The 27,774-nt window shown below is 42.3% G+C and overlaps 1 protein-coding gene across 3 annotated transcripts in view; it reads right to left on the bottom strand.

The window, feature by feature from the left end:
• Nucleotides 1-27,774, bottom strand: part of si:dkey-91i10.2 (uncharacterized protein LOC555224 homolog) — a 181,628-nt gene that overhangs the window by 42,325 nt on the left and 111,529 nt on the right. For 2 of the 3 annotated variants that reach the window (XM_034185894.1, XM_034185893.1), the window contains exons 4-5: nucleotides 19,885-20,077; nucleotides 9,171-9,378 (exon numbers count right to left, since the gene is read on the bottom strand). In XM_034185894.1, the coding sequence (XP_034041785.1) occupies nucleotides 9,171-9,378; nucleotides 19,885-20,077 (401 nt within the window). The remainder of the gene's footprint in view (nucleotides 1-9,170; nucleotides 9,379-19,884; nucleotides 20,078-27,774) is intronic. The other variant, XM_034185895.1, reaches the window with a different exon arrangement.

Below are 27,774 nucleotides of genomic sequence, written 5' to 3'. Positions count from 1 at the left end.
CCCTGTAGTCGGTGCGGACCAAGGTAGCTTAGCCGCCGTTAGTTCCCCCCTGGCAGATCCCGAGCAGCCGGGAAAGCAGGCCGACTGGGTGACTGTGAGGAGGAAGCGTAGCCTTAAACAGAAGCCCCGTGTACACCGCCAACCCGTTTACATCTCTAACCGTTTTTCCCCACTCGACGACACACCCGCCGAGGATCAAACTCTGGTTATTGGAATCAGAGTTGTAGTCTTACACACCTCTCTGCAGCTTCTCTCCCCCTGCCACCCCCTCATTACCCCATCCCCGTAGAGACGGTGCCTGCTCCCAGACCACCAATAACCAGCAAAAATCTATTTAAGCATAAAAATTCAAAAAGAAAAAATAATATAGCACCTTCAACTGCACCACAGACTAAAACAGTTAAATGTGGTCTATTAAACATTAGGTCTCTCTCTTCTAAGTCCCTGTTGGTAAATGATATAATAATTGATCAACATATTGATTTATTCTGCCTAACAGAAACCTGGTTACAGCAGGATGAATATGTTAGTTTAAATGAGTCAACACCCCCGAGTCACACTAACTGTCAGAATGCTCGTAGCACGGGCCGGGGCGGAGGATTAGCAGCAATCTTCCATTCCAGCTTATTAACTAATCAAAAACCCAGACAGAGCTTTAATTCATTTGAAAGCTTGTCTCTTAGTCTTGTCCATCCAAATTGGAAGTCCCAAAAACCAGTTTTATTTGTTATTATCTATCGTCCACCTGGTCGTTACTGTGAGTTTCTCTGTGAATTTTCAGACCTTTTGTCTGACTTAGTGCTTAGCTCAGATAAGATAATTATAGTGGGCGATTTTAACATCCACACAGATGCTGAGAATGACAGCCTCAACACTGCATTTAATCTATTATTAGACTCTATTGGCTTTGCTCAAAAAGTAAATGAGTCCACCCACCACTTTAATCATATCTTAGATCTTGTTCTGACTTATGGTATGGAAATAGAAGACTTAACAGTATTCCCTGAAAACTCCCTTCTGTCTGATCATTTCTTAATAACATTTACATTTACTCTGATGGACTACCCAGCAGTGGGGAATAAGTTTCATTACACTAGAAGTCTTTCAGAAAGCGCTGTAACTAGGTTTAAGGATATGATTCCTTCTTTATGTTCTCTAATGCCATATACCAACACAGTGCAGAGTAGCTACCTAAACTCTGTAAGGGAGATAGAGTATCTCGTCAATAGTTTTACATCCTCATTGAAGACAACTTTGGATGCTGTAGCTCCTCTGAAAAAGAGAGCTTTAAATCAGAAGTGTCTGACTCCGTGGTATAACTCACAAACTCGTAGCTTAAAGCAGATAACCCGTAAGTTGGAGAGGAAATGGCGTCTCACTAATTTAGAAGATCTTCACTTAGCCTGGAAAAAGAGTCTGTTGCTCTATAAAAAAAGCCCTCCGTAAAGCTAGGACATCTTTCTACTCATCACTAATTGAAGAAAATAAGAACAACCCCAGGTTTCTTTTCAGCACTGTAGCCAGGCTGACAAAGAGTCAGAGCTCTATTGAGCTGAGTATTCCATTAACTTTAACTAGTAATGACTTCATGACTTTCTTTGCTAACAAAATTGTAACTATTAGAGAAAAAATTACTCATAACCATCCCAAAGACGTATCGTTATCTTTGGCTGCTTTCAGTGATGCCGGTATTTGGTTAGACTCTTTCTCTCCGATTGTTCTGTCTGAGTTATTTTCATTAGTTACTTCATCCAAACCATCAACATGTTTATTAGACCCCATTCCTACCAGGCTGCTCAAGGAAGCCCTACCATTATTTAATGCTTCGATCTTAAATACTCAACAAAAATATAAACGCAACACTTTTGGTTTTGCTCCCATTTTGTATGACATGAACTCAAAGATATAAAACTTTTTCCACATACACAATATCACCATTTCCCACAAATATTGTTCACAAACCAGTCTAAATCTGTGATAGTGAGCACTTCTCCTTTGCTGAGATAATCCATCCCACCTCACAGGTGTGCCATATCAAGATGCTGATTAGACACCATGATTAGTGCACAGGTGTGCCTTAGACTGCCCACAATAAAAAGCCACTCTGAAAGGTGCAGTTTTATCACACAACACAATGCCACAGATGTCGCAAGATTTGAGGGAGCGTGCAATTGGCATGCTGACAGCAGGAATGTCAACCAGAGCTGTTGCTCGTGTATTGAATGTTCATTTCTCTACCATAAGCCATCTCCAAAGGCGTTTCAGAGAATTTGGCAGCACATCCAACCAGCCTCACAACCGCAGACCACGTGTAACCACACCAGCCCAGGACCTCCACATCCAGCATGTTCACGTCCAAGATCGTCTGAGACCAGCCACTTGGAGAGCTGCTGAAACAATCGGTTTGCATAACCAAAGAATTTCTGCACAAACTGTCAGAAACCGTCTCAGGGAAGCTCATCTGCAAGCTCGTCGTCCTCATCGGGGTCTCGACCTGACTCCAGTTCATCGTTGCAACTTCACACAGCCATTGAAGAGGAGTGGACCAACATTCCACAGGCCACAATTGACAACCTGATCAACTCTATGCGAAGGAGATGTGTTGCACTGCATGAGGCAAATGGTGGTCACACCAGATACTGACTGGCATCCCCCCCCAGTAAAACAAAACTGCACCTTTCAGAGTGGCCTTTTATTGTGGGCAGTCTAAGGCACACCTGTGAGGTGGGATGGATTATCTCAGCAAAGGAGAAGTGCTCACTATCACAGATTTAGACTGGTTTGTGAACAGTATTTGAGGGAAATGGTGATATTGTGTATGTGGAAAAGGTTTTAGATCTTTGAGTTCATCTCATACAAAATGGGAGCAAAACCAAAAGTGTTGCGTTTATATTTTTGTTGAGTATATGATCAATCTATCTTTGTTAGTTGGCTATGTACCACAGGCTTTTAAGGTGGCAGTAATTAAACCATTACTTAAAAAGCCATCACTTGACCCAGCTATCTTAGCTAATTATAGGCCAATCTCCAACCTTCCTTTTCTCTCAAAAATTCTTGAAAGGGTAGTTGTAAAACAGCTAACTGATCATCTGCAGAGGAATGGTCTATTTGAAGAGTTTCAGTCAGGTTTTAGAATTCATCATAGTACAGAAACAGCATTAGTGAAGGTTACAAATGATCTTCTTATGGCCTCGGACAGTGGACTCATCTCTGTGCTTGTTCTGTTAGACCTCAGTGCTGCTTTTGATACTGTTGACCATAAAATTTTATTACAGAGATTAGAGCATGCCATAGGTATTTAAGGCACTGCGCTGCGGTGGTTTGAATCATATTTGTCTAATAGATTACAATTTGTTCATGTAAATGGGGAATCTTCTTCACAGACTAAAGTTAATTATGGAGTTCCACAAGGTTCTGTGCTAGGACCAATTTTATTCACTTTATACATGCTTCTCTTAGGCAGTATTATTAGACGGTATTGCTTAAATTTTCATTGTTACGCAGATGATACCCAGCTTTATCTATCCATGAAGCCAGAGGACACACACCAATTAGCTAAACTGCAGGATTGTCTTACAGACATAAAGACATGGATGACCTCTAATTTCCTGCTTTTAAACTCAGATAAAACTGAAGTTATTGTACTTGGCCCCACAAATCTTAGAAACATGGTGTCTAACCAGATCCTTACTCTGGATGGCATTACCCTGACCTCTAGTAATTCTGTGAGAAATCTTGGAGTCATTTTTGATCAGGATATGTCATTCAAAGCGCATATTAAACAAATATGTAGGACTGCTTTTTTGCATTTACGCAATATCTCTAAAATTAGAAAGGTCTTATCTCAGAGTGATGCTGAAAAACTAATTCATGCATTTATTTCCTCTAGGCTGGACTATTGTAATTCATTATTATCAGGTTGTCCTAAAAGTTCCCTGAAAAGCCTTCAGTTAATTCAAAATGCTGCAGCTAGAGTACTGACAGGGACTAGAAGGAGAGAGCATATCTCACCCATATTGGCCTCTCTTCATTGGCTTCCTGTTAATTCCAGAATAGAATTTAAAATTCTTCTTCTTACTTATAAGGTTTTGAATAATCAGGTCCCATCTTATCTTAGGGACCTCATAGTACCATATCACCCCAATAGAGCGCTTCGCTCTCAGACTGCAGGCTTACTTGTAGTTCCTAGGGTTTGTAAGAGTAGAATGGGAGGCAGAGCCTTCAGCTTTCAGGCTCCTCTCCTGTGGAACCAGCTCCCAATTCAGATCAGGGAGACAGACACCCTCTCTACTTTTAAGATTAGGCTTAAAACTTTCCTTTTTGCCAAAGCTTATATTTAGGGCTGGATCAGGTGATCCTGAACCATCCCTTAGTTATGCTGCTATAGACTTAGACTGCTGGGGGGTTTCCCATGATGCACTGAGTGTTTCTTTCTCTTTTTGCTCTGTATGCACCACTCTGCATTTAATCATTAGTGACTGATCTCTGCTCTCTTCCACAGCATGTCTTTTTCCTGATTCTCTCCCTCAGCCCCAACCAGTCCCAGCAGAAGACTGCCCCTCCCTGAGCCTGGTTCTGCTGGAGGTTTCTTCATGTTAAAAGGGAGTTTTTCATTCCCACTGTCGCCAAGTTCTTGCTCATAGGAGGTCATTTTGACCATTGGGGTTTTTCTGTAATTATTGTATGGCTTTTGCCTTACAATATAAAGCGCTTTGGGGCAACTGTTTGTTGTGATTTGGCACTATATAAATAAAATTGATTTGATTTGATAACTTTTTTTTGCTAGTAAAGTGAGCAAAGTTTAATGGTCAAAAACATTTGTAAACCCTAAAAATGAAACACTTTCGTCCGTCTGTTGTGTGTTTGTGGCAGACTGGCTGCCCGTCTCTTGCTGATGATGTCATCATTAAGCACAAAATGTGATTGGCTGGTCGACGCAGGGAGCACTGTGGGTAGTGTAGTTCAGGTTCACTTTGGATGTTACAGTGAGTGACTCCGCTCAACACAAAAACAAAACAGACTAATTTACATTATGTTATTTTATTTCTTTGTGGTTGTAAATTAATTGCCAAGACTCGGTGGGGGAGAAGAGCTCTCACGGCGCAGCTGTGTGTACAGAGGGAGGGACTTTTCTTCACGTTTAGTCACTGTTTTGGATTTTAAAAAAAGGATGCTTTATGTGGATTATTTATTCAGATGAATCCCACTGAAACTAACAGGTAAGAATTTATATTTACTACATGTATTTAACTCTGCCAATCAATGCATTAATGGAGGTATTTCAGTTGTTTAAGCCGCACACTGAAAAAAGCAGCAGCTTTTTAGTTCATGATGGTGTATCTAATACCAAAATAAACTGTGACTTCTAATACTGTTTTACAGCTTTTGAAAGATGATGACGTGTTTGGGGTTTTTTTTTTATTCATTCATTTTTTTTTGTGTGCTCTTATGTGTTTGTGATCCTTGAATTTACCCACCAGCCAAAAGTGAAAGTGAAACTGGTTTATCAGAAGAGTGTAATCTGATTTGGCCACATCTGAATCAATACTAAAAGTTATCGGTTATCTGTAATAAAGATAAATATTTCAGCAGTTTAGCATCATAAAAGATAACTTTTCAGTTATCGGATTAATGGTTATCAAAGCTAACTTTTTGGTTAGCTGTGCCCACCACTGGTTACCGCTATTGTCTCCTTCGAGTTTGCCCACGAGGGCAAACTTGAAGGAGTTTGTTATTGTATGAAGACTGTCTGTGCTCTGGCCTTCCTGCTAGTGTTTTTGGACTGCCTCACTGCCTACTCCCTCGCAGATATTGGCTATGTTTACATTCCATTAATATTCGGGTTAAGGTCAATATTCCAGTTTCTGAATCATTAGGAATAACCCGTTTACATGCTTAAGCAGAGAGAGTTACTCCTGTATACATGGTCACTGGTATCATTTGGAATATCCCCATCTAAACAGTGATGCATAGACAATGTCCAGACGCACGGAGAACGTCATGACGCTAATATGCGTCATTTCCGTTTCTTCTTCCTCTTTCTACCATCAATAAAAGACAATATATTCATGTCTTTCACGATACTAATGAAGTATTTGGTTTCCTCCTAGCTCCAAAAGTGTGGTGCTGTGCTGCCACGTCTGGATTTCGCCATACTTGTTTACCTCTGCTTCTGTGGTGTCCGGTGCGTTGAGCGCGCCGCATACAAGTAGTTGCCGTACTCAAAAGACCAAGATTCCTTGTGGATAGGACATGCGCAGAACACAAAATAGTGTTCCTTTCTATGGGGATATCCCGAAGCGCGTTTATATGACCTGATATTCGGGTTAGAAAAGGAGTAACACAGCAGTCATATTCGGGTTTTTTAAAACCAGAATATGAGCATATTCAGGTTTTTGCAGGTGTTTACATGGCCGTGCGCAACCGGGTTATTGCTAATCAAGGCTGGGTAGGATTACTTTGAAATGTAATGCAAAAGTAATCAGATTACAAGTAATCCAAATGTATGTACATACATACATGTAATCCACATGTATTCTTTCAAAGTAATCCTACCCAACCTTGTTGCTAATATTCTGGTTATAAAAGGGTTACTGGCTGCATGTAAACGTAGTCACTGTTACCCTGTAGACTGATCTCCCTGTCCTTACTGAGTCCTGCCCACTTGACGTCTGTAAATAAAGAGAGTTTTACTTACAGCCCCAATTCCAATGAAGTTGGGACGTTGTGTAAAATGTACAGAATACAATGATTTGCAAATCCTATTCAACCTATATTCAACTGAATACACCACAAAGACAAGATATTTAATGTTCAAACTGATAAACTTTATTGTTTTTGTGCAAATATTTGCTTTTTGAAATGGATGCCTGTAACACATTTCAAAAAAGCTGGGACGGGGCAACAAAATACTGGGAAAGTTGATGAATGCTCAAAGAATACCTGTTTGGAATATTCCACAGGTGAACAGGTGACAGGATCACTACTTTGTGAACAACTGCGTTAAAAATAGTCCAACAGCTTCATTTGCAAGGAATTTAGGGATTCCATCATCTACAGTCCATAATATAATCAGAAGCTTTACAGAATCTGGAGAACTTTCTACACGTAAGCTGCAAGGCCAAAAACCAACACTGAATACCCGTGACCTTCAATCCCTCAGGCGGCACTGCATTAAAAACCGACATCATTGTGTAAAGGATCTTACCGCGTGGGCTCACGAACACTTCAGAAAACCATTGTCATTTAACACAGCTTGTCACTACATCTACAACACAAGTTAAAACTCTACCATGCAAAGTGAAAGCCATACATCAACAACATCCAGAAACGCCGCTGCCTTTTCTGTGCCCGAGCTCATTTGAAATGGACAAACGCAAAGTGGAAAAGTGTGCTGTGGTCTATTGAGTCCACATTTCAAATTGTTTTTGGAAATCATGGCTGTTGTGTCCTCTGTACAAAAGAGGAAAAATACCATCTAGATTGTTACCAGCACAAAGTTCAAAAGCCAGCATCTGTGATGGTATGGGGGTGTGTTAGTGCCCATTGCATGGACAATTTACACATCTGTGATGGGTCCATCAATGCTGAAAGGTACATCCAGGTTTTGGAGCAACACATGCTGCCATCCAAGCAATGTCTTTTTCAGGGACGTCCCTGCTTATTTCAGCAAGACAATGCCAATGTTGTGTGGGCCGCCAGAAGAGGAGGTACTGCTGGCCCACCACCAGAGGGCGCCCTGTCTGGAGTGCGGGCTCCAGGCACCAGAGGGCGCAGCCGCCTCACAGGAGCAGCCAGGGTGACAGCTGTCACGCATCACCTGCAACAGCTGTTACCAATCATCTGATCGGCAGGTGTATATCAGCAGGACAACGTCTCCACCTCTTTGCCGAGATATCGTTCTACCTGGAAGGTAACGTACCTCAGCTGACTGATTGACAGTGCTATTTTTGTGACTTTGTGCGTTGTAGTGTGGACTACTTTTCCAACGAGAGGTGGAGGTAGTTTTTCCTGCCGTACGGATTCCTGGGTGCAAACGCGCCCTCCTTTAATTGCTTTTTGTTCCTCGCCAGCAGTACCAGGTCCGACACGCGGAGGCAGTGGCCACCTGGGAGTTCGGGACTTGGCGGCTCCAGTATTCCCGGGGTCTGGTGGCGGAGGAAATCGTGTGGTTCCGGTTCTGCTTTGGACAGGCGTCTCCTATCTTCGAGCCTGCCCACACGACACCTTTGTGAATTGACACCTGTCTATTGTTGTAATCTGTTGTATTTGTTGTGCACATTCACAACAGTAAAGTGTTGTTATTTGACCTACTCCATTGTCCGTTCATTTGCGCCCCCTGTTGTGGGTCCGTGTACCTACACTTTCCCAACAACCAAGCCACATTCTGCACGTGTTACAACAGCATGGCTTTGTAGTAAAAGAGTGCGGATACTAGACTGGCCTGCCTGCAGTCCAGATCTGTCATCCATTGAAAATGTGTGGCGCATTATGAAGCGCAAAATATGACGACGGAGACTCCATTTCAAAAATGAGCAAATATTTGCACAAAAACAATAAAGCTTATCAGTTTGAACATTAAATATCTTGTCTTTGTGGTGTATTCAATTGAATATAGGTTGAAGAGGATTTGCAAATCACTGTATTCTGTTTTTATTTACATTTTACACAACTTCCCAACTTCATTGGAATTGGGGTTATATCTTACTGTGTTGTTCTCTGCTGTGGGGTCCCCAGTCAGGCTCAAACCATTGCAGTCATGAATGATTACAGACCGTGACCTTTCGGGATCCGTGTCTATGAAGGTGAGAACATACTCAACATATTTAGAGAGGGAGAGGTTTGTGCTTTACATTGTGATTGTGGGCTAATAAGTGAGATGAATGTGGTCGGTTTTCCAACTAACTCAGGCAATCACGAAAGATCAAGTGACTGCATGGGTTCTATACTTTCAGCCTTCATGGATTTCTATATACACCATTTCAAAAGAAAACCATCCTTCATTTTGCATGATGCTTCAGTTAAACTACCAAGAGAGTAACTACATTTTGATGATGGTTGCATATTCCACATGGAATGAAGTTTCAACATTTTCCCAATCACTGGGTAAACCATCACTGTTCGCTTGGAGTAGGTGAAATGTGATGATCACACATCTGGACGGCACTCACCACTGTCTCTGTGTCTGTCTCTGCATTGGTTATGTAGTCGGGCAGCAGCAGCAATCTTCATCTCCAGCTGTTTCCGCATGGAAGCGTCAGCTGGCATGGGGTCACTGAAGTGGGGCCGGAGACGACACTCGCGCTGTGCCTTCACCGTCTCTACCACCTCATAGGCTGCGTCGGAGCTGGAGCGCCTGCAGCCCAGCCCGCTGTGCTGCTGAATGGAAGGACATGTGTCAATCATGTGATGTTGTTGCTATAGTAACAAATAAGAAAGCAGGAATTTCTCTCGGAAGCAAGGTAAAAGTGACATTACGAGGCAGATCAAGCTTGTGTGTGTCATGACTACATAACAATTCTGTTACTTCTCTGATTCCAGCTTGTTGAACTGATGAATCAAATTTTCACTGATGGTGTTGTGACAGATCAACACAACCTCCAAAATCACCAAGGACACATACAAATATCTGCACTGAGAAGTTGATCTACCTTGAAGATTACAGACATTTTTGAAATAATCTGAATCAATGACTGCTTCTTTCAGATGTCACGTGATGAAACTCTCCAAAATGTTTTGTGCAGGGAAAATATTTTGAACATGTTTAGTCCTTGCTGTAAGGCTGCTGGAATACCCTTTAGTGTTGAGGTGATACGTCATCCTCAAATATATAGATACATATTACAACATGTGTCCAGGTCATATCACAGCACAACCACTGCAAGGAAAAGGACGATTTTATTCAACCTGAAGCTTAAGTTTTGGAGATTTGGAATCAGGTAGTGTGGCAATCAGGATGGGAATCAAGAACCGGTTCAAGCTGAGAAGGAGTTCCAAAGTTTTCAATGCACTGGAATTGCATGGCTCAGGTGTTATCAGTTCCTGCAGGAATGTTTTTCTGATAGTTGCTCTTTGCAAAAACCCATGAAGCATGACATCATGACATTAGACATGATGTCAAACTCTGTGTTTACAATCAAGGAAAACAGCTGCACTGACATGAAAACCTGTGTTGGACAACATTTTTACACAGAGAAAATTGGCCAGGAATTGAAAAAGGAACTCAATAAAGAATTGGACAGGTAACCAAAATTACCGCTGTGTGTCCCGTCGAGCCATGCTTATCTCCCCCTGCCCCCCCATCACACAGTTATTGCACATGACTAAGCAGGATTGCTGCCTGCTCAGGTCAATGAAAACAGAGAGCAACCTGCATTATATTTTCATTTCAGTCTGTAATTTTAACTTGGCATCAAAGTGAGCTTGCAGCCAAATCCACATTCAAGCAGAAACAATGTATTTCAAGATGCAGCAATGAAATGAAAACCAAAGCATCTGTAAATTTTTAATTTCATAAAATTTAACCTTTATTTAGGGCCCCTTCACACATAACACGAAAGACACAGAAACTGGAAGAAAATCCACAAACTAAACACGAAATGGGGAAGCACGAACCATCGTGCACGTGCACGAATACAGTGTGAGCAGCTGCACCACATCACACCACTGATGTGGAGAAAAATAAAATAAAACCAGCCGTATAATTAGTGAATATCACTGGGTTGATATAAATAATAAATTAAAGGGGACACAATACAGAACCCCGCGGTTACATAACCCTGGTTAAATAAAAATTGAATGCAACTCACTGGAGGGCAGCACAGTGACTTAGTGGTTAGCACTGTTGCCTCACACCGAGAAGGTAATGGGTTCAATTCCCACCTGTGGCTTTTCTGTGTGGAGTTTGCATGTTCTCCCCGTGTTTGCATGGGTTTCATCCAGGTGCTCCAGTTTCCTCCCATGTCCACAGACATGCAGGTTAGGTTAGGATTGGAATCTTTAAATTGTCCATAGGTGTGCGTGTGTGTGTGACTATTTGTTTGTCTATATGTGGCCCTGTGACAGACTGGTGTCCTGTCCAGGGTGTACCCCGCCTCGCCCTCTACGACTGCTGGGATAGGCTCCAGCCCCCCGCGACCCTTAATTGGACTAAGTGGTTGAACATGTGTGTATGTGCCACTCACGGGATTCGAACTTGCAATTTAGAAAAGCTCTGATTACCAGATGGAAACTTTACAATCACTGTCTTATAACAGGAGCGTGAAATGGCTAAAATCAACAATGTATTTTTTTAAAAAGAGAAAAAACAGCATTTGTTACGGCATATTTTTGCAGATATGTGACTGAAAGTGGCGTATTTGTCACACTGTGGGCTTGTCCTGCAGCGCGTCGTCCACAGGAGACGCGTGTCAGGCCAGGCCCACACGCATCTGGCCCGACACACGTGTTCTGTCAGACAGACGTGACATTCAGATCACCTGCTGCGCTTCCACATGAACTGACAGTCCGTTTCAGCTTGGACACTGTGTGCACTCTCTAGCCCATCGCTAAAGCGATATATATATATTTTTTATGTATTTCCACATGAGGACAGAAAGTGCACACACATGAGTCACGGTGGACAGTAAGGTCCTGTCCATCAAAACATGGTATGTGTTCTGCAGCTGTGACATCCAGGATGAGAGATCTCAACAACTGCTGGTGTTGGCAGCCGCCTGTCCGTTCAACGCACAGACCAAGGTGTTACTCTGTGATTAGATGAGAGGCGCCTTGCCTGCAGGGGGGAGGGGGGCATGATCCACATGCATGCCATGTGTTGGGGGAGCAGGGGGAGCGAGTGAAACACGTGCACACGTGTTTTGGGGGGAGTCGACACTCTGGCACGCCACATGTGTACTTGGCAACTACATAATTTGGTTAGACTCTTTCTCTCCAATTGTTCTGTCTGAGTTACTTTCATTAGTCACTTCCTCCAAACCATCAACATGTCTATTAGACCCCAGTCCTACCAGGCTACTCAAGGAAGCCCTACCATTAATTAATGCTTTGATCTTAAATATGATCAATCTATCTTTATTAACTGGCTATGTACCACAGGCTTTTAAGGTGGCAGTAATTAAACCATTACTTAAAAAGCCATCACTTGACCCAGCTATCTTAGCTAATTATAGGCCAATCTCCAGCCTTCCTTTTCTCTCAAAAATTCTTGAAAGGGTAGTTGTAAAACAGCTAACTGATCATCTGCAGAGGAATGGTCTATTTGAAGAGTTTCAGTCAGGTTTCAGAATTCATCATAGTACAGAAACAGCATTAGTGAAGGTTACAAATGATCTTCTTATGGCCTCAGACAGTGGACTCATCTCTGTGCTCGTCCTGTTAGACCTCAGTGCTGCTTTTGATACTGTTGACCATAAAATTTTATTTTATTTATCTAATAGATTACAATTTGTTCATGTAAATGGGGAATCATCTTCATGGACTAAGGTTAATTATGGAGTTCCACAGGGTTCTGTGCTACGACCGATTTTATTCACTTTATACATGCTTCCCTTAGGCAGTAATATTAGAAGGCATTGCTTAAATTTTCATTGTTACGCAGATGATACCCAGCTTTATTTATCCATGAAGCCAGAGGACACACACAATTAGTTAAACTGCAGGAATGTCTTTCAGACATAAAGACATGGATGACCTCTAATTTCCTGCTTTTAAATTCAGATAAAACTGAAGGTATTGTACTTGGCCCCACAAATCTTAGAAACATGGTGTCTAACCAGATCCTTACTCTGGATGGCATTACCCTGACCTCCAGTAATACTGTGAGAAATCTTGGAGTCATTTTTGATCAGGATATGTCCTTCAATGCGCATATTAAGCAAATATGTAGGACTGCTTTTTTGCATTTGCGCAATATCTCTAAAATTAGAAAGGTCTTGTCTCAGAGTGATGCTGAAAAGCTAATTCATGCATTTATTTCTTCTAGGCTGGACTATTGTAATTCATTATTATCAGGTTGTCCTAAAAGTTCCCTGAAAAGCCTTCAGTTAATTCAAAAAGCTGCAGCTAGAGTACTGACAGGGACTAGAAGGAGAGAGCATATTTCACTCATATTGGCCTCTCTTCATTGGCTCCCTGTTAATTCCAGAATAGAATTTAAAATTCTTCTTCTTACTTATAAGGTTTTGAATAATCAGGTCCCATCTTATCTTAGGGACCTCATAGTACTGTATCACCCCAATAGAGCGCTTCGCTCTCAGACTGCAGGCTTACTTGTAGTTCCTAGGTTTTTTAAGAGTAGAATGGGAGGCAGAGCCTTCAGCTTTCAGGCTCCTCTCCTGTGGAACCAGCTCCCAATTCGGATTAGGGAGACAGACACCCTCTCTACTTTTAAGATTAAGCTTAAAACTTTCCTTTTTGCTAAAGCGTATAGTTAGGGCTGGATCAGGTGACCCTGAACCATCCCTTAGTTATGCTGCTATAGACTTAGACTGCTGGGGGGTTCCCATGATGCACTGAGTGTTTCTCTTTATTCACCTCTTTTGCTCTGTATGCACCACTCTGCTTTTAATCATTAGTGATTGATCTCTGCTCTCTTCCACAACATGTCTTTTTCCTAACTCTCTCCCCTCAACCCCAACCAGTCCCAGCAGAAGACTGCCCCTCCCTGAGCCTGGTTCTGCTGGAGGCTTCTTCCTGTTAAAAGGGAGTTTTTCCTTCCCACTGTCGCCAAGTGCTTGCTCATACGGGGTCGTTTTGACCGTTGGGGTTTTTCTGTAATTACTGTATGGCTTTTGCCTTACAATATAAAGCACCTTGGGGCAACTGTTTGTTGTGATTTGGCGCTATATAAATAAAATTGATTTGATTTGATGTGTACTTGGCAATTACATAGTCGTGGGGGCACTTAGACAAATTTCACATCCAGTCATCGCCTGCTCACTATTTTCGTGCTAATTTTCGTGCTGCAGTATTAGATGTTCATGTGTGTCACCTGGAATTTAGCCGATACCCGCCGCAAGAGGGATCAAACTGGCTCTCACAGGGCACTGTCTGCCTTTCTGGCGCATGTGTGCGCGAATGGTTGTAGTGACATGTGTACGAGGTGTTAGAGGCGGCTCTGATTTTTTACAAATGTCATGCAATTCCTTCTTCGTGCGCGAGTCGGCTTCAATCATGTTATGTGTGAAGGGCCCTTAACCAGGTTAATCCCACTGAGATTGAAACCTCTTTTGCAAGGGAGACTTGGACAGTTACAAATTTTCCAATTTACCTAACCTGCATGTCTTTAAATTAAAATTAAAGTAAAAGATGCATATTACCCCCATCTGCACAAATTACAATCCAATTAATCACTGCTGTGGATCATAATGGGTCACAGCATCACAATAATTTTGAACATGCTCAAAATTTTTGCAGTTGATTGCAATGTTCCACAACACCACTATGAGCACCAGCTGCTCATGATTATGACATGGCCTGATTGGGCATCCAATTGTTTTTTAATCACTATTGTAACCAATATGGTGCCAAAAATCAGTAATGGGAGACTGGCTTAACCTCAGTGTTCTCCATCTTTCAGACACAGTTGACATTACATGAACTACACAACAAAATCAAATAAATTTAAATAAAGTAAGCGCAAATTCTTGTGGAAAAATAGAGAACTTCACTTTACTGTTGCACTGCTTCACCCCAGGGAGCTTTGGTGGTTGCTGTGTGCAGTGCACTGTGCTCTCAGCTAGAACTGATAGCTGGATAAACAAGAGAAGACTACAGGACAAGCAGTGTTGCACCAATATCCACCCCCCATCCACCCATGCCCACCAAAAACACCTCACAACAACCACAATCTTTTCTTTCTCAAATATAAATGTGGCCATTATCCTGCTTCTGACATACGACTGTTTTCCTTGAAGTTGCCACCCTTCCTTCAGGTAAATCAGTGCTACACTGATACTCTGTACAGACATTCACATTTACAGCTGGGCAGACTGAGACAATGCAGATGAAGTGTCTTGTCCAGACAACAGACAGGTAGCCTGACCAGGACTCAAACCCATATCTACATATTTGTAGTCCAGCTTCTTATCCCTCTGATCTACCTGCTATACAGCGTAGGGTGTTTTATTTTTTTTACAATTTCATGTTGTAAAGAAGTTTGAAATACTGAACCTGCCTGAAAGTGCTTCTCAAATACAATTGTTAAAACTGTGCTTATTATTAATGCATGTACCAACTGCTGCCTATTTATTGTTTCCACATATAAATATATAATCCTCACATTTTGCACCCACAATCAAATCAGGTCCCCTGAGAGAGGTCCATAAATCTCTGAGTTGCTCCTGGTGAACATCTTGGATGGCAGCACACTGTGACATTAGTGTGTCTGTGTCTGTGAGGCATCGTTATAAAGCATCTTGAACATCTGCATTGAATAGAAAGTTGCTGTAGAACTGGTCTGTTGACCATAAAGCAGATGTGCCATGAACAGCATCTACACAGTCAAAATTAGTTTTCTTAAACTAAGAACTTTGACTGCAAGTCACACATAAAAGGTTGTGTTGTTATGATGAATTGTATAACAATTTCAGTGTTCACTGCTGTTTTCAATACTAATGTGCTGCCTTGTCTGCTTTTGTCTTCAACACATCTAACAGTATTTACAATTCATCTTTATATATCATAAATGTCAATGTTAATCTCAGAAAGAAAAGAAAAACTCTGATTACCAGACGGAAACTTTACAATCACTGTCTTATAACAGGAGCGTGAAATGGCTAAAATCAACAAGGAGATAAACGTATTTTTTAAAAAAGAAATAAAAAAGCGGCATTTGTTACGGCATATTTTTGCTGATATGTGACTGAAAGTGGAGTATTTGTCGCACTGTTGGCTTGTCCCGCAGTGCATCGCCCACAGGAGACGCGTGTCGGGCCAGGCCCACGTGCGTCTGGCCCGACATGTGTGTCCTGTCAGACAGACGTGACATTCAGATCGCCTGCTGTGTGTCCACATGAACTGACAGTCCGTTTCAGCTTGGACACTGTGTGTGCTCTCCAGCCCATTGCAAAAGCAATACAGTGGGGCCAAAAGTATTTAGTCAGTCCCTGATTGTTCTGATTGTTCTGAAGTTCTCCTAGTTAAAAAAGATGAGAGAGGTCTGTAATTTTCATCAACTGTGAGAGACAAAATGAGAAAAAAAAAATCCAGGAAATCACATTGTAGGATTTTTAAATAATTTATTTGTAAATTATGGTGGAAAATAAGTATTTGGTCACCCACAAACAAGCAGGATTTCTGGCTCTCACAGACCTGTAACTTCTTCTTTTTAAAGCTTTTCTGTCCTCCACCTGGTACCTGTATTAATGGCATCTGTTGGAACTCGTTATCTGTATAAAAGACACCTGTCCACAGCCTCAAACAGTCAGACTCCAAACTCAACCATGGCCAAGACCAAAGAGCTGTCAAAGGACACCGGGAAGAAAATTGTAGATGTGCACCAGGCTGGGAAGAGTGAATCTACAATAAGCAGGTTGGAGTGAATAAATCAACTGTGGGAGCAAATGTAAGAAAATGGAAGACATACAAGACCATTGATAATCTCCCTCGATCTGGGGCACCATGCAAGATGTCATCCCGTGGGGTCAAAATGATCATGAGAACAGTGAACAAAAATCCCAGAACTACACGGAGGGACCTGATGAATGACCTGCAGAAAGCTGGGCCCCAAAGTAACAAAGGCTACACACTACGCAGAGAGGGACTCAAATCCTGCAGTGCCAGGCGTGTCCCCCTGCTTAAGCCAGTACATGTCCAGACCCGTCTGAAGTTTGCCAGAGAGCATGTGGATGATCCAGAAGAGGATTGGGAGAATATCATGTGGTCAGATCAAATCAAAATAGAACTTTTTGGTTAAAAACTCAACTCGTCATATTTGGAGGAAGAAGAATGCTGAGTTACATTCCAAGAATACCATATCTACTGTGAAGCATGAGGGTGGAAACATCATGCATTGGGGCTGTTTTTCTGCAAAGGGGACAGGACGACTGATCTGTGTAAAGGGAAGAATGAACAGGGCCATGTATCGTGAGATTTTAACCCAAAACCTCCTTCCATCAGTGAGAGAATTGAAGATGCAACGTGGCTGGGTCTTCCAGCATGACAATGATCCTAAACACACCACTCAGGCAATAAAGGAGTGGCTCCGTAAAAAGCATTTCAAGGTCCTGGAGTGGCCAAGCCAGTCTCCAGACCTCAACCACATAGAAAATTTGTGGAGGGAGTTGAAAGTCTGTGTTGCCAAGCGACAGCCCCAAAACATCAATGCTCTAGACGAGCTCTGCATGGAGGAATGTGCCAAAATACCAGCTACAGTGTGTGCAAACCTGGTGAAGACTTACAGGAAATGTTTGACTTCTGTCATTGCCAACAAAGCTTATGTTACAAAGTACTGAGTTGAACTTTTGTTATTGACCAAATACTTATTTTCCACCATAATTTACAAATAAATTCTTTAAAAATCCTACAATGTGATTTCCTGGATTTTTTTCTCATTTTGTCTCTCACAGTTGAAGTACACCTATGATGAAAATTACAGACCTCTGTCATCTTTCTAAGTAGGAGAACTTGCACAGTCATGGACTGACTAAATACTTTTTTACCCCACTGTATATGTTTTTATGTATTTCCACATGAGGACAGCAAGCGCACCCACACAAGTCACGGTGGACAGTAAGGTCCTGTCCGTCAAAACATGGTACATGTTCTGCAGCTGTGATGTCCAGGACCAGAGATCTCAACAACTGCTGCTATTGGCAGTCAGCCATGCCTCCTGTCCGTTCAACGCACAGACCAAGGTGTTACTCCATGATTAGATGAGAGGTGCCTCGCCTGCAGGGGGGAGGGGGGCATGATCCACACCCATGCCACGTGTTGGGAGGAGCAGGGGGGGGAGGAGCAAGCGAAACACATGCACACATGTTGTGGGGGGAGTCGACACTCTGGCACACCACGTGTACTTGGCAACTCCACAGTCGTGGGGGCACTTAGACAAATTTCACATCCAGCTCAAAAGTGATCACCTGCTCACTATTTTAGTGAGATTTATGCATCTCTCTCTACTCTATACTAGAATACAGGAAAATACACCATGTCAAACTTTCGATTTCCTAACTTTCCTGTCTTCAGACCCCCTAGTGCAGGCTCAGTACATTCACTTGTGTGACCCCCCCCCCCCCCCCACTCTAGCTGGTATTCCTGGATATGGCCCTGAAATCATGACACATGGTAGCGCTCACTACACACAGGGAGCAACTTGGGGATTAAGGACCTTGCTCAAGGGCCCTGAGTGATTTTCTTGTCTGTTGGGGATTTGAAGCAATTGACCTGCTGGTTACAAGTACTTTAACCGCTTGACCATCACCTCCCCTAGTTATGACAACATGTCACAGCGAACATGTGTTATATCTGAAAAAGTCAGTATAATAGGGCAACGCAGTCTCGTTTGGGAGCGGGCGCTAAAGCAGTAAAATGTGACGCATATGACGTAATTTCTCTACTTCCGGGGATCAAACCACGACATTTTCAATGCGGTTTGGGGCAAATTACACGCAAACAAATTGAAAATGCAAAGAAAAAGTGATGATGCGTTGGGAAAGTGGACATGTGTTGCAGTTTGTTTATGATCCGGAGCTCAAACATGTCGAGGCTGTTTTGCAGGCAAGGGAACGGAGCTACTTGGGTTAGCTGTGTAGACTAACACTTACCGACACAACGTCTCCTACCTCCTCACCTTTTCTTCTCCACCGGGAACTGAAAAGAAATACTTTTCACGACTGCTTCAGTGATTGCAGCCGATAACAAAACAGTGCACCATTTATCTGTGTGAAGTTATGCTGTGTATATATTAAATGGAGGTCCCCGTAAATGGTCAAATCCCGCGATATCACATAGGGTTTAAATGAGACTACGGTCTCTTATGACACACTTGTTGATCCCTGAAACACAAAGACACAGACAGGTGAGAGGGACATGTTTGTTATGTTCTTATGAAACTGCACCATGGGACATTTTGAGTGGCTGTCAGCCACCATAAAATCTGACTCAGGATGCTCAGGCCACCCAACCCATCAAACTCAAACCAAGCTGTAGGACAACCTATGCCCAGACATCTCACACCAGGACACCCATGTCTGCTGGGAACCAAACCTGAATTGAAGGACTGGATCAAACCAGGAGCTTCATGAGATTGGAATTCTCATTCAATGAGTTAATTTCACCTCCTAAACAGAGATCATTCAAATTGTTGTGGACCAATGGACAAATTTAGAAACTAACCTTCATCCATCCTGGAGTTAGACTTCAGATTCCAAGCACATCTGATGGAGGACGGGTCACACATTAACAAATCATGTCCTGGCGGCTCCCTCCAGTCTTATCTGAGTGCAGTCCTTACTCTGATAATGCGCACTCCGTGGATGCAAAATCAAATTCAGGAATGCACCATGACATCTCTTCCCTAAAGTGCACAGAGCCTCGTCTTCATCAGCTGAGCTCTGCAGAGGAGCACAGTGTGAGCTGCAGCCATGCAGCACACTGTACACAGAGCAGTAATGACGAGTGCAGCTAGCAGCAGCTGGCGGCTACGGGGGGGATAAATCCTTTGTACTGCATCCTTACAGGCTGCGCTGTTGCTGGAAGAAAGACTAATGCATATTCCTTCCTGCCAGCTTACCCTCAAAAACAACACTGCTTCTGTGTGTCGCAGTTTCCTTTTATTGTCCCAAACATCCCCGAATACGCATACATTTTTGAGTTTCTGCACATTACATAAAAAAAGAGACAGCATAAATAAAATACATTTTTTAAAAATTAACGAGTACTTACGCATTCTCCAGGTTCTTTGCTTCCTCGTCCTGCAGGTGTCTCGTTGTCAGCCTCCAGTCCGCAGGCCGTATCCGACGTTGCCATGGCAACGGCAGGAGGCTGACAGTCGGTTGAGAAAACGGTGATGTCAGAGGCTGTGTCCCGGTCACCTGACAGCGTGACAGGAACCTCGGCCGAGACGTCTGCACTGCAGCTGGAAAGAGAGAGGTGAAGGAGATTGAGACAGAGGCAGGAGGAAGCAAAGACGAGAAGGAGTATGAAAGGGAAGAGGAAGGAGGAGTGGCAAGAAGGAGCACTGACAGAACAAAAAGGTAATGACGGGAGGACAGAAGGTGTGACTTTAGGATTCTGGCAGTGATTCCTTCTTCTTGCAGCATCTGTGTCAGTTATTCCTCACTCATCCTTCTTCCCCCTCCACCACCACCAAGTCATCCTCCTCCTTCACTGTTCTCCAACACCACAAATACCCAAATCAATTCCCCCTCAGGAGGACCGCAATTAGACACGAGTGGACATTAACACCTGAAGCACTGGAGCAGAGGGACACACACACACACACACACACACACACACACACACACACACACACACACACACACACACACACACACACACACACACACACACACACAAACATAATAATAATAATAATGACCTTTATTTAACCAGGTAAAATCCCATTGAGGTTGAGACCTCTTTTACAAGGGTGATCTGGCCAAGAAAGGCAGCAGCACACATCATAACGGACAGATTAACATCATCAAGAGAACGTTAATAACAAATAAAATACAATCATCTTCATCACTGTGAGAAAAGAAGCAGATTAGACTTTAAGGACACAGGCATTGTACAAAAGAATTCCATTCACGATCTCTTAGAACAGAGCAGAAGGCGTTCAAAGAAGTTAACCCAGACAGTTTCAGTTCAGATTGGAGGACAGTCCAATCAGAGGAAGCAGAAAAACTGAAAGCTTTCTTTCCTGTTTCAGTGCAGACATGAGGTACAGTACAGGCCAAAGGTTTGGACACACCTTCTCATTCAATGTGTTTTCTTTATTTTCATGACTATTTAGTACTGAAGGCATCAAAACTATGAATGAAAGGAGAGTGATGGAGTGCTGCGGCAGATGACCTGGCCTCCACAGTCACCGGACCTGAACCCAATCGAGATGGTTTGGGGTGAGCTGGATCGCAGAGTGAAGGCAAAGTGGCCAACAAGTGCTAAACACCTCTGGGAACTCCTTCAAGACTGTTGGAAAACCATTTCAGGTGACTACCTCTTGAAGCTCATCGAGAGAATGCCAAGAGTGTGCAAAGCAGTAATCAGAGCAGAGGGTGGCTATTTTGAAGAAACTACAATATAAAACATGTTTTCAGTTATTTAACCTTTTTTTAAAGTACATAACTCCACAAGTGTTCATTCATAGTTTTGATGCCTTCAGTGAGAATCTACAATGTACTAAATAGTCATGAAAATAAAGAAAACGCATTCAATGAGAAGGTGTGTCCAAAGTTTTGCCCTGTACTGTACACAGAAACTTAACATGTCATTTGCTAATAAAATTTTAACTATTAGAGAAAAAATTACTCATAACCATCCCAAAGACGTATCGTTATCTTTGGCTGCTTTCAGTGAAGACTCTTTCTCTCTGATTGTTCTGTCTGAGTTATTTTCATTAGTTACTTCAACCAAACCATCAACATGTCTATTAGACCCCATTCCTACCAGGCTGCTCAAGGAAGCCCTACCATTATTTAATGCTTCGATCTTAAATATGATGAATCTATCTTTATTAGTTGGCTATGTACCACAGGCTTTTAAGGTGGCAGTAATTAAACCATTACTTAAAAAGCCATCACTTGACCCAGCTATCTTAGCTAATTATAGGCCAATCGCCAACCTTCCTTTTCTCTCAAAAATTCTTGAAAGGGTAGTTGTAAAACAGCTAACTGATCATCTGCAGAGGAATGGTCTATTTGAAGAGTTTCAGTCAGGTTTTAGAATTCATCATAGTACAGAAACAGCATTAGTGAAGGTTACAAATGATCTTCTTATGGCCTCAGACAGTGGACTCATCTCTGTGCTTGTTCTGTTAGACCTCAGTGCTACTTTTGATACTGTTGACCATAAAATTTTATTACAGAGATTAGAGCATGCCATAGGTATTAAAGGCACTGTGCTGCGGTGGTTTGAATCATATTTATCTAATAGATTACAATTTGTTCATGTAAATGGGGAATCTTCTTCACAGACTAAGGTTAATTATGGAGTTCCACAAGGTTCTGTGCTAGGACCAATTTTATTCACTTTATACATGCTTCCCTTAGGCAGTATTATTAGACGACACTGCTTAAATTTTCATTGTTACGCAGATGATACCCAGCTTTATCTATCCATGAAGCCAGAGGACACACACCAATTAGCTAAACTGCAGGATTGTCTTACAGTCATAAAGACATGGATGACCTCTAATTTCCTGCTTTTAAACTCAGATAAAACTGAAGTTATTGTACTTGGCCCCACAAATCTTAGAAACATGGTGTCTAACCAGATCCTTACTCTGGATGGCATTACCCTGACCTCTAGTAATACTGTGAGAAATCTTGGAGTCATTTTTGATCAGGATATGTCATTCAAAGCGCATATTAAACAAATATGTAGGACTGCTTTTTTGCATTTATGCACTATCTCTAAAATTAGAAAGGTCTTGTCTTAGAGTGATGCTGAAAAACTAATTCATGCATTTATTTCCTCTAGGCTGGACTATTGTAATTCATTATTATCAGGTTGTCCTAAAAGTTCCCTGAAAAGCCTTCAGTTAATTCAAAATGCTGCAGCTAGAGTACTAACGGGGACTAGAAGGAGAGAGCATATCTCACCCATATTGGCCTCTCTTCATTGGCTTCCTGTTAATTCTAGAATATAATTTAAAATTCTTCTTCTTACTTATAAGGTTTTGAATAATCAGGTCCCATCTTATGTTAGGGACCTCATAGTACCATATCACCCCAATAGAGTGCTTCGCTCTCAGACTGCAGGCTTACTTGTAGTTCCTAGGGTTTGTAAGAGTAGAATGGGAGGCAGAACCTTCAGCTTTCAGGCTCCTCTCCTGTGGAACCAGCTCCAATTCAGATCATGGAGACAGACACCCTCTCTACTTTTAAGATTAGGCTTAAAACTTTCCTTTTTGCTAAAGCTTATAGTTAGGGCTGGATCAGGTGACCCTGAACCATCCCTTAGTTATGCTGCTATAGACTTAAACTGCTGGGGGGTTCCCATGATGCACTGAGTGTTTCTTTCTCTTTTTGCTCTGTATGCACCACTCTGCATTTAATCATTAGTGATTGATCTCTGCTCCCCTCCACAGCATGTCTTTTTCCTGGTTCTCTCCCTCAGCCCCAACCAGTCCCAGCAGAAGACTGCCCCTCCCTGAGCCTGGTTCTGCTAGAGGTTTCTTCCTGTTAAAAGGGAGTTTTTCCTTCCCACTGTCGCCAAGTGCTTGCTCACAGGGGGTCGTTTTGACCGTTGGGGTTTTTACGTAATTATTGTATGGCCTTGCCTTACAAGATAAAGTGCCTTGGGGCAACTGTTTGTTGTGATTTGGCGCTATATAAATAAAATTGATTGATTGATTGATTGACTGTCGCCAAGTGCTTGCTCACAGGGAGTCGTTTTGACCATTGGGGTTTTTACATAATTATTGTATGGCCTTGCCTTACAATATAAAGCGCCTTGGGGCAACTGTTTGTTGTGATGTGGCGCTATATAAATAAAATTGATTGAATTGATTGATTGATTCAAACGCAGAGCGTAAGGGCTTAATGATCTCTAAGTAAACTTGATAAATAGGTCGGAACCAGTCCAATAAGAGTTTTATGAACCAGAGTCATCCGGTGTGTATATAACTTTACAGTCAAACAGGGAATGCCAGCATTAGCACACAACTCACAGTGGTGTGTGAGGCAGTGATAGCCACTGATGAATCTCAAGGTACAGTGATATAGTGGGGTCAGGGTCTGTAGACAACTGGATGAAGCGCACATGTTGAAGTACAACAGTCACACACAGACGACTGACACATTTCAATGAAACAGAAAGCACAACAGACACATTTTAATGAAACAGAAAGCACAACAGACACACAGACGACTGACATATTTCAAGGAAACAGAAAGCACAACAGACACACAGATGACTGATATATTTCAATGAAACAGAAAGCACAACAGACACACAGACGACTGACATATTTCAATGAAACAGAAAGCACAACAGACGCACACAGATGACTGACAACCCGAACAAGTCCACGTTATAATTAGCATGTCCTCATGCTATAAATGCTATAAAATACAAATACCTACATACTCACAAATTTTTTAATTGTGCCTCAAATTATTAAACCTTTAATAACTATGGAAATAAAATCAAATTTACAATTACAGCATATAAAATTGAAAATGATGCATTTGATTTACAGTGTGCAATAATCAAGTACTGACAAAATTAAAAGATTTGATCATGCTGAGGTAGTTTAGAGCGCCCAAAACAAATTTTGCTTGGGGCATTTCACAGGCTTGGAGCACACACTCACTCAAGCACCACACAGTTCACAGTACAGGGAATAAAGTTACTTTTACTGATTCTTTTCACTTGTCAAATTATTCAGGTTTCTTGCTTTTAATTAGAATGCATCATGCAAGTCTTTTTAAGTGACCAGGGGCGTCATGTACAAAGACTTGCGTGGATTTCCTACTGAAACATGGCATACGCTAAAACCCAGAAACTGGTGTGAGCACAAAATTATCCAGATTTATCAAAGTGTGCATACGCACGGATCCAAACACATTCTGGTTGTACATCCCACAGACCATGGAATTGAGCAGACATGAAGATGCACCAAACTCCTCTCTTTCCATGCCCCTATTTAAATATGCAAATCCATTTAAATAGGGCATGGAGATGGGATTCCCCACCGTCACATTAGTCAGTATGAACAAAGAAAAGAAGTTATACCAAGTGTGAGCTACAGATGACTGGGAATGATGTGGAGAAATGTAGGGATAGTTTACTTGGTACCCTGCCAAACGGAATAGACATGAACCTGAAAAAAAAAGTGGGAGCGTGTGTGTGTGAGGTCGTAAACTCTGTGAGCTCAGAGCAGCTCACACACACTGATGTTAAAACACAATGCGGTGTGCCGCAGCTGACAGCGTGTGACATTCACAACATCACACACAGGTTTATTGACAAATACTGAACACAGGGAGACAATTGAGGCATGTTAAGAAGCGCTGCAGCTCTAGTTTCACATCAAGAAAAAGAAAACACATTAATAATAACAAAAAACATATCTGAATGCACACATGCCCAAATGTGCCCGTGCACCGTGCCAGCCTCTAGTCTGTTCCCACCCCAACCCAATGCATTTGAGCATCACATACAATTTGAACATTGATGGAATTAAAATGTTACCTATTAACAAAAACAAATGCATTATGTGATGGAGCCTTTATAGCAATATGTGTGCAGTCAATAGCTCCGATTACATTAGGGAAACCAGTGTCCCGTTGAGATGAGGAAAACGTTGAGATGAGGTGCATCACGCTACTGAGCATGCGTGAGCATGTGTACATCGCTCTACCCCGGACTTGATGATGTCACCCGTCAAGATGAGGTGCCTTGCGCAACTGCACATGTGGAGATGATGTAACTCGCTCGATGTGCAACTGCACATGTGGAGATGATGTAACTCGCTCGATGTGCAACTGCGCATGCGCATTTTGTTTTTTTATTCCCATCAAAGTTTTTTTTTATTAATTGTATTCAGCGTATTTATAGCCTAGTATGTAAAACATTTTGTGTATTTTACGTTAGGAGCATAAATGTATGTACAGTAGTGTTCAGAATAATAGTAGTGCTATGTGAATAAAAAGATTAATCCAGGTTTTGAGTATATTTCTTATTGTTACATGGGAAACAAGGTGCCAGTAGATTCAGTAGATTCTCACAAATCCAACAAGACCAAACTTTCATGATATGCACACTCTTAAGGCTATGAAATTGGGCTATTAGTAAAAAAAAAAGTAGAAAAGGGGGTGTTCACAATAATAGTAGTGTGGCATTCAATCAGTGAGTTTGTCAATTTTGTGGAACAAACAGGTGTGAATCAGGTGTCCCCTATGTAAGGATGAAGCCAGCACCTGTTGAACATGCTTTTCTCTTTGAAAGCCTGAGGAAAATGGGACGTTCAAGACATTGTTCAGAAGAACAGCGTAGTTTGATTAAAAAGTTGATTGGAGAGGGGAAAACTTATATGCAGGTGCAAAAAATTATAGGATGCTCATCTACAATGATCTCCAATGCTTTAAAATGGACAAAAAACAAAACAAAACAGAGACGCGTGGAAGAAAATGGAAAACAACCATCAAAATGGATAGAAGAATAACCAGAATGGCAAAGGCTCACCCATTAATCAGCTCCAGGATGATCAAAGACAGTCTGGAGTTACCTGTAAGTGCTGTGACAGTTAGAAGACGCCTGTATGAAGCTAATTTATTTGCAAGAATCCCCCACAAAGTCCCTCTGTTAAATAAAAGACGTGCAGAAGAGGTTACAATTTGCCAAAGAACACATCAACTGGCCTAAAGAGAAATGGAGGAATATTTTGTGGACTGATTAGAGTAAAACTGTTCTTTTTGGGTCCAAGGGCCACTGACCCATGTTGGATTTGTGAGAATCTACTGAATCTACTGGTACCTTGTTTCCCATGTAACAATAAGAAATATACTCAAAACCTGGATTAATCTTTTTAGTCACATAGCACTACTATTATTCTGAACACTACTGTATATGTGTTATGTTGCCGGACGCAGCCCGGAGAACCGACCAGCGTTTGAAGGACCCAGTATAAAATAAGCAGAGCACGGTACAAAGGATAACAGAGTTTAATGAACATAACAGTGCTGTGAAAAATATAGAAGTGCGCGGTCTGGCGTGGTGGATTGCGGTGCGCTCCCAGCAGCGCTAACGGTCCGGAGCCAGAACTGGTTCGGACCCAAGGACCCCGCGACACCCCCCAGGTGGCCGCGACAAACCGAGTCTGTGAAAGAAGGAATCATTATGTGAGTCCACACTCAACACACAGAGAGAACGCTCAAAGGTGTACAAACAGCAAACACTTCCTGGCTTAATTACTAATCAGCTTCCCACCCTGCAGGCATGGAACATCCAGTTCACAAACTCACTGCAGCGGAAGCTGATTTAAACGACTACATACAGCTCAATATAATAAGGTGTGAGGGACACCATATTTACTGACTGTATAAATGTTAGTCACAAAATCTAACGTACCTCAGGAAGTGTGCTGATAAGCGTGAGACCTCACCCCCTCCTCTTTCACAGACCATGCATCAAACCTGGACGTTCTCTGCATCCACTGATGATGAGATGGCTCTCGAGACGACGATCTCACCCGTCTGGTCACAAGGTCGAGTCTCTGGCAAATACACACTGTGTACTCCAGTCTTAAATGCCACCATGTTCCAATCCATGTAGTTGCACCACAGCTGTGAGTCCTGACGAGCCGCAGGTGATCAGGGTGAGGTCCTGATAAACTCAGCTACACAGCCACTCAGTCCCAAATGCAAGCCACCTGGAAGGAAAAACAAAAGACAGAAACAAAAAGGCAGCCAGGCCCCCCAGCCATACAACAGTACCACCCCCCCCAGGTACCCCCCCCTCCCCAGAGGCAGCCAGGCCCCCCAGCCATACAACAGTACCAAAACCTGGACGTTCTCTGCATCCACTGATGATGAGATGGCTCTCGAGACGACGATCTCACCCGTCTGGTCACAAGGTCGAGTCTCTGGCAAATACACACTGTGTACT

The sequence above is a fragment of the Thalassophryne amazonica genome, chromosome 14 (genome assembly GCF_902500255.1).
Source record: "Thalassophryne amazonica chromosome 14, fThaAma1.1, whole genome shotgun sequence".
In the NCBI taxonomy this organism is placed as follows: domain Eukaryota; kingdom Metazoa; phylum Chordata; class Actinopteri; order Batrachoidiformes; family Batrachoididae; genus Thalassophryne; species Thalassophryne amazonica.
This window is presented reverse-complemented; position numbering and strand designations above follow the sequence as displayed.